Source organism: Cannabis sativa, chromosome 7 (assembly GCF_029168945.1).
Source record: "Cannabis sativa cultivar Pink pepper isolate KNU-18-1 chromosome 7, ASM2916894v1, whole genome shotgun sequence".
Lineage (NCBI taxonomy): Eukaryota > Viridiplantae > Streptophyta > Magnoliopsida > Rosales > Cannabaceae > Cannabis > Cannabis sativa.
Genome location: NC_083607.1, coordinates 15,431,740 through 15,439,792, shown reverse-complemented (window position 1 = coordinate 15,439,792; position 8,053 = coordinate 15,431,740). Strand labels below are relative to the sequence as shown.

The window sequence follows — 8,053 nt, the reverse complement described above, 5'->3', positions numbered from 1 at the left end:
GTATGTTGTTTAACACCCTAAATATGAACTTTCTAAAACGATAAAATAAACACATATAAAGTTAAGAAAACCTTACATTGATGCAACGGAATTAATGTCTCCTTCCACTTAGATCTCTAACCCTTGTATCCTTTCTGTCCCAGAGTATTATCAAGATCTGAGCCCGAATGTCCTTCTCTTTGTTTGTGATCCTTCACAGTCTTCCAATCTATGATTGAGTTACCACTTGCTGTGTGTGGGCACTTACTCTATCACTAAGGTTCAAAATTTAGAAGAAGAAAAGAGAGAGAGAGGTTCGGCCAAGGAATAGAAAAGGGAAGGCTCAGTTTTTCTGAAGAGAAAATTTTCTGTCAGAAGAATAATGAAAACTTATGATTTTGACTGAGCCATCACTTTCTATTTATAGGCAACTACTAGGTTTAGGTTAGCAATTATTTGGCATTAAAATAATGAAAATATCAATTTAAAAATCCACATAAAGTGGGCGGCCATGGTGTGTATAATGGGCCCCACTTGGTTTTGCAGTTTTAACAAATTTTATTTCTATTTTCTCAAAAACGCCAATTTTCTAATTCTAACCTTTTAAATGCCAAAACTAATTATTTAATAACTAAAATAGATTATTAAATAATATTGCCATTTAATTTAATTATTAATTAGACATATAAAGTCTATTAATAAATAAATAAACCTAAAATCTCTTTTTTTTACAATTTCGCCCATGCCTAGTGAAAATTCATAAATTAGACATAGTCTAACTTTAGAATTATAATTGACTAATCACGAATCAAATATTGAGTCTTACAAGCAGTATGTTCTCAACTAGAATGGGGACCATGGATCTATATGCTGAGCTTCCAATAAGTGAACTTAGAATCCACTCATAGAACTTAGAATTGCACTCTTAGACTTATATAGAGCATATTATATGTTCCACGATATAGATTGCTATCTCATTTAACCATTGTTATAATCTTATTCTGATTAAAGATCCTCTATATAGATGATTTACATCGAGATGGGATAATTTTACCGTTCTCACCCTCAATGTATTTTGCCCCTTAAAACACTTAGCTACCTGTAAATGGTGTTTAGTGATCTAAGAATTAGTCACTTAAACAAGAGCTCATCCATTTACTTCTATTTGCTAAGCTCAAAGGGAATCATCACTTGACTTCTATACACCAGTAGAAGTTATAGATTCCATATTTATGTTCAGCACTCCCACTCAATCATACTATCATGTTCCCAAAATATACGTATCACCCTGACCCAAAAGTAGGCTTAACTAATAAATCAAAGAACATGAATAGTACTCCTGAGTTGAGCCTAAGCATATCAGGATTTAGATTCTTTTAATCTTAAGATTAACTACTGATATTGACTTGGAAAGATATAACGGTAAGTTTGTAATATCTTAACTAAGTTGCAATATCGGTCCACAATGTATACTCCATACATCCGAAACTAGTATACTTTACTAATGTCCTGGAAAGAACATAACACTTACTCCAAGTGTAAGTACACATCATCGCTGATTATCACATTAGTGTAAATCCAAAACACTGATGAAACAGGGACTTAGTGTTTTGATTCATACGATCACAATCACATTCCATTGTGTTGACGATACTGTAATTGTGAATAAACATATGATCTGGATTTAACTGATTTTGTGTGTAAATGTAATAAACATATTAAACCATTAGCATGTAAAATTCATGCAAACATAAATCACTTCAAATTTCTTATATTGATAACTAATCAGATTGTAAAGAGTTTTATTTAAGGCATAAAACCCAACAGTTAGAAACACTAAGGAATGAACTCTCTTATCTAGGTTTGGTTGAATAGTCAAGTTGACAAAAAGTTTTATGAGTGAGAGTATCATGTTCCTTTTATAGTTTTTCAACTAGGGCTTCGGGTTGAATTATATTGATTAAAAAAGAATAAAATATTGGGCAAAATTAACATATGGCCGTACACTTTAGTGAGACCAATTACTCGTTACAATTTTGCCACTTTTTCCAACCACTTCTTCTTCTTTTCAATAATACCATATTTTCCAATTCAACCTTATAAATGCCAAAACTATTTATTTAATAATTATAATTAATTACTAAATAAAACTGCCATTAATGTAATTTATTAATTAGACCATATAAAGTCTCTTAATTAACAAATTGACCCCAAAACCTCTTTTCTTCACAATTAAGCCCTTGCTTAGTGAAAATTCTTAAATAAGACATAGTCTAATTTTAGAATTATAATTGATTAACTAAAATCAATTAACTAAGTCTGGAAGCAGTGTTATCTCAACTAGTGAGGGGACCATGGGCCTATATAACCGAGCTTTCAATAAGTAGATCTAGAATTCACCAAGTAAATTCTCAACTTATTAATTCCTCATTGAACCACTGTAGAACTTGGAATTAAATACATTCTCAGTTATATAGAACGCTCTATATGTACCACGATATAGATACGTTATGATTATCCATTGTTACAATCCTAATAGTCAAGGATCCTCTATAGATGATCTACACTGAATAGGGACAAATTTACCGTTCTACCCTTCAATGTATTTTATCCTTAAAACACTTAGCTACCTATAAATGATATTTCAGTAAACTAATATAATTACTGAAATGAGATCTCAATCATTTATCTCTATTCAGCCAAGCTCGAAGGAAATCATCGTTTCACTTCTATATCTAGATATAAGCTATAGATTCCATATCTATGATCAGCGCTCTCACTCAATTGTACTATCATGTTCCCAAAATGTACATATCACCCAGACCAAAACGTAGGCTTAACTAACAAATCAAAGAACACAAATAATACTCTAAGACTAACCATTGATATTGACTTAGAAAGATATAACGGTAAGTTTATGATATCTTATCTAAGATCAATATGGGTCCCTTCCAATGTATACTCCATACATCCGATACTGGTAAACTTTGCCAATGCCCAGGAAAGGACATAACACTTATCCAAGGTGTAAGTATACCTATCGCTGATTATCATGTCAGTCTAAATCCAGTGAATTGACAAATCAAGAAATTAAACTTTTGAACATATAATCATGATTATATTCCACTGTGCTGACGACACTATAATCATGAACAAATACATATGTTCTGGACTTAATAGAATTTATACATTAAACAATCATGAAATAAATCATGTGAAGCATGCAACATAAAATGCAGTTTCAGATCTTTATTAATTAGTAAATCTAATTATATTGAAATGAGTTTTATTTAGGGCACAAAACCCAACAGATCAATCGACCTAAGATCAACTAAGTAACATCGACTTAGAAAAGACATAATAATAAGTTTATGATATATTTTTTACTGTTAATATCGGTCCAGTATGATGTATAGCTAATATATCCGATACAAGTTTACTTTACTAATGCCCTGAAAAGGATATTCACATATACAAGTGTAAATAAACCACATCGCTGATTATCATGTCAGTGTAAATCCACTACACAAATAAATTGTGGGACTAAATAATTTGAAACATATAATCACAATTATTTTTCACTGTGATGACATCACTATAATGATAAATAACTATATGTTCAAAATTTAATAAAATTTATATATTAATATAATCATGTAATAAACATGTGAACAAAGCATATGACAAAATTAAGGTATAATTTCTAATATTTATTGATAGTAAATAAGATTACATTGAATAGAGTTTTATTTAAGACTTACAATCCCAACGGAGTACTTATACTTAATGTGTTTTAATTCAATTCTAGTATGCATGTTGTAGGTTGTCTAATATTTAGGTTAAATGTTATAAATCGTGATAACAAAAATATGAGGATCTAGAGTTTTCTTTGGCCACCAAAAAGTTTGAGGAAGGAAAGCACAATCCTTAAGAACTCTTCCTGCAAGAGAGTTGGGATTACTATGAACAGCTAAGGCGGTAAAACTTTGTTAAAAAGAGATAAGTCACGATAATAAAGACCTCCATCATTCTTGTATAAACTCAATTTTTTCTGACTATTCTCTTTTCATCATTTCTCCCATAAAAAAATAGCACAAAATCAATGTAATTTTCTGATAGGATAAATCAAGATTCTAAATAGAGCTTCTTACTTTTCATTGTACAAAATTCGAAATACTATATTTCACTAATTAACATTATTATTATTAACCACAAAAGGAATATTATTACTATTAAAATTACTAATTAGTATTATTCTTATTAATTTTGAGATTTTTTTTCTTTACATTACTTCAGGGATTTTGATAAGGGGTGCAGTTTATGAAAACAGAAAGTCAAATAGCTATACAGAGTAACCATTGGAAAAAACTATTTGTCAAACAGGCTATCACAAATACTATAGCGATGTGATATAAATATATATAAATATAAAATCATCTTTTTTTAACAAATTAATCCAATAAATGATGATAATGTTGTTTATTTATCAGAAATATTGTGAAAATTATATAATAGAAGGAGACAGAAAAACGTCACACGTGGCGTCTTTATAAGGAGACGGTGGCCAGGCGCTTGAGTCTCTCCTCTCATTCTCAAATTCATTCCCCATCGATTTTTCGGATTGGAAAAAAAAAAAAACTAAAGAAAAGAAGAGAATAGCAAAAATGGTAGTTGACGACATGGTGAAGATGAGCATCTGCGCAGGTCCCTCTTCCTCTAGATTTCCAAGTGTTTATCCTAAAAGGTATAATATTTGAAGATTCCTTTCAGTATTTTCTTTCTTTCTAGATTCATTTCAATTTTTAGTAACTTTTTCCATGGATCTATTGCTTTCCATTCTCTGCATCCCTTCTGGTTTTCGTTGATTTCAAGAGATTCTTAGGCTAGGTTTGGATGTAGTCTTTCTTTAGCGTTTCGTAACAATCTCTTCCGTTCTTTTCTTTGCCTCTTTATACAAGATTTGAGGTCAAACAGATTTGATTTAATGATATCTACTTCTTCGATACTTTGTTTTTTAATTTTTAAGTTTAATTTTTCTTTCTCTAGGGATCTCTTTCATTTACGTTCTTATAATACCAATTTATAATGATTTTGTTTCATTGTTCTGGATTTTGATGTGGGTATGAGAAATTTATTATTTGATTGTAAATCTAGGCTTTTGATGGAGGGGAGATACAGTGGGGATTGATGTTGAAGGTGTTTATAAGGTTGTTTACTTGAATTATTTTTGGAATTGCAATGATATACCTGCCGCCGACTCCGCCAGCAATAAAACCCTCCAAGGAATTGAATTGAAATGGGAGATTCACGACTTGCTTCTCTTTCAATGGAGAATCATCACCCTTCCACCATGTTGTCCATGGATTCCAGTGCCTCCTCCTCTCACGAAGAATTGGATTTGGAGATGAATCGCCAAATTATAGCCTCTCACCCTCCAGATATCAATCTACCTCTCTCAGTTGAGGGCAGTCCTCCTCAACAACCCTGGAGTATCGACTCTTGCGACATTTTAGATGTTGGGCTCTCTTCACAAGTCTGCGAGACTGAAACTTTGATCAGTATTCCCAAGGTTGGCCGGAAATGTGCCAAGCGATTGGATAGCATTTGGGGTGCTTGGTTCTTCTTTACTGTTTACTTCAAGCCGGCGCTCAATGAAAAGTCCAAGGCCAAAACTATACGAGACCACAATGGAATTTCTGGGTTCGATAAATCTGATCTTAACCATGACATCTTTATGGTCCAGCATGACATGGAAAACATGTATATGTGGGTCTTTAAGGAACGACCTGAGAATGCACTAGGTAAGATGCAGCTGAGAAGTTACATGAATGGTCATTCTCGCCAAGGGGAACGCCCCTTTCCATTTAGTGTTGATAAGGGTTTTGTTCGATCTCACAGGATGCAGCGCAAGCATTATAGGGGTCTATCAAATCCTCAGTGTGTGCACGGGATTGAGGTTGTTCCAGCCCCCAATCTCACTGGTTTCAGTGAGGAAGAGCAGAAACGGTGGGTGGAACTTACTGGTAGGGATTGGAATTTCACAATCCCTCACGATGCAAGTGATTTTAGTTCATGGAGAAACCTTCCAAACACTGAGTTTGAGCTTGAAAGGCTGCCTTCTCCCATAAAGAGCACCTCAAATTCACATCCAAAGAAGCAGCTTAACGGGTCTGGGCTGAATTTGTCAACGCATCCATCCAACCACAGTAGTTCTGATGTGGTAGATCTTTCACCTGTCAGCAAAAGAAGGAAGGGTTTTTTTCCAAACGGAAACAGTGACGAGTGCTGTTTGGCGATTAACCCTCCATCTAATGGTATCCCAGATGCAGAAATTCTCCCAAATGGACCGCACTGGTTGAATGACTTTAGTGGGGTGATGAATAATGTGTATGGGCCTGTTACTGGGGCCAAAACAATTTATGAGGATGAAGAAAGCTATTTGATTATTATTAGCCTGCCTTGTGTTGATCTTCAAAGGGTAAAAGTTTCATGGAGAAATACGCTCACACATGGTATCATCAAGGTGTCCTGTGCGAGTACATCTCGCATGCCGTATATTAAGAGACATGATAGGGTTTTTAGGCTTACAGATCCGTCACCTGAGCACTGCCCACCAGGAGAATTTGTCAGAGAAATACCACTTTCAACCCGAATCCTTGAGGATGCTAACATAGAAGCTTACTACGATGGGCCAGGATCTGTACTTGAGATTGTGGTACCAAAACTTCGATCAGAGCCTGAAGAGCATGAGATACGTGTATGCTTTCGTCCTCACCTTGGAGGCAAAAATGACCTAATGTTTACTTGAGAAAGGAAGCAAAGAGACTTCTAAGGATCGAAGCGTTATGCAGAGGCTTAATTGTTTGCTCACCTCTGTATTATACAATGTATTTTTATGAAATAGAATGGTTTTTTTTTTTTTTTTTTTCACATTTATTTACAGTTTTGACTAGGAATGTTCTTGATATTTAGAACATGCGCTTGGCTCTAGTCATTGTTGTAGAGGTCTTTGGTAGTGGCGCATTGCCTTGCATATCTTTCTGGTAGTGAATTATGATGAACATGTTCATTATTGTGGAAAACTTAGACATGTGCACAAGTAATTAATTGCATATTGAATATTTCTGGCACTTGTTAGAGTGCATAATGCACAGTTTCTTCATTTACAACTTTGATGTCATCATCTCATTTCATTTGTGTATGGCACAACTGACTATGACATGGAATGGGACACTGCTCTTTGAATCAAATGATGGCTTACTATTTTGGCCATCTATGTTCTCGTTTTACTTTATTAACTAATCTATGTTATGATATTTAACTGTTGTGACCATTCAAATGTTAATGAATTTCTGGTATTGTTGCTGGTATATGTTTATGTGCGTAGGGCAGGGATATTGTGGAGTTCACTATACGGTACACTCAATAATTTTGACTCTTGAAATGTGGAGATTTAGTCAGATTGTACTTTAATTTTTTTATAATTTATGAAGAAAGAATAATTAATGATATTCAAAATACATATATTCAATAATTTCAAATAAAAACAATAATTATTAAAATTAAATTATATTGAAGGAAAAAGGCTACAAGATAATAGAAAAAGAAAAAAAAAATAGGAATAAAGAAAATATTTCATTAAAATTTATGGTAGACATACTTTATTACTTTAAAAAAAAAATACTATAAAATATTTTATATATTAAAAAAACAAAAGGAGCAATGGTTGGGACAAAGTCAACCCACCTATTTAGTGAGATAATATAGTCCCCTTGTTTCGACATTAGTTAGAATTTTGGATAATGTTATAGCAAAATTGTCCAATCTCAATTCTATATCCAAGGTTGTAAACGAACTAGCGGTGCGGGTTGTAACTTTTTCTTCATACCAATATGCGGTTTTTGTAATTTTTTAAATCGCAACCGCATCTACACTACGAGATCTAAAACCTGTAAAAATCATATCGTAAAAATATGGTGTAGTGCGGTGCAGTTTGAACAGTCTACACCATCATCATTATCGAACATTATAATAAACATTTAAAAATCTATAAAGTTTTATCGATACAAAAATA

At 33.1% G+C, this 8,053-nt stretch overlaps 1 protein-coding gene across 1 annotated transcript; it reads left to right on the top strand.

Annotated features, from left to right (window-relative positions):
• Nucleotides 1–4,304: 4,304 nt before the first annotated feature.
• LOC115697393 (uncharacterized) lies at nt 4,305–7,148 on the top strand. Its single transcript, XM_030624375.2, has 2 exons — nt 4,305–4,723; nt 5,134–7,148. Exon 2 carries the CDS (start codon nt 5,276–5,278, stop codon nt 6,785–6,787), a length of 1,512 nt encoding a protein of 503 aa, XP_030480235.1. The 5' UTR covers nt 4,305–4,723; nt 5,134–5,275; the 3' UTR covers nt 6,788–7,148.
• Nucleotides 7,149–8,053: the final 905 nt, after the last annotated feature.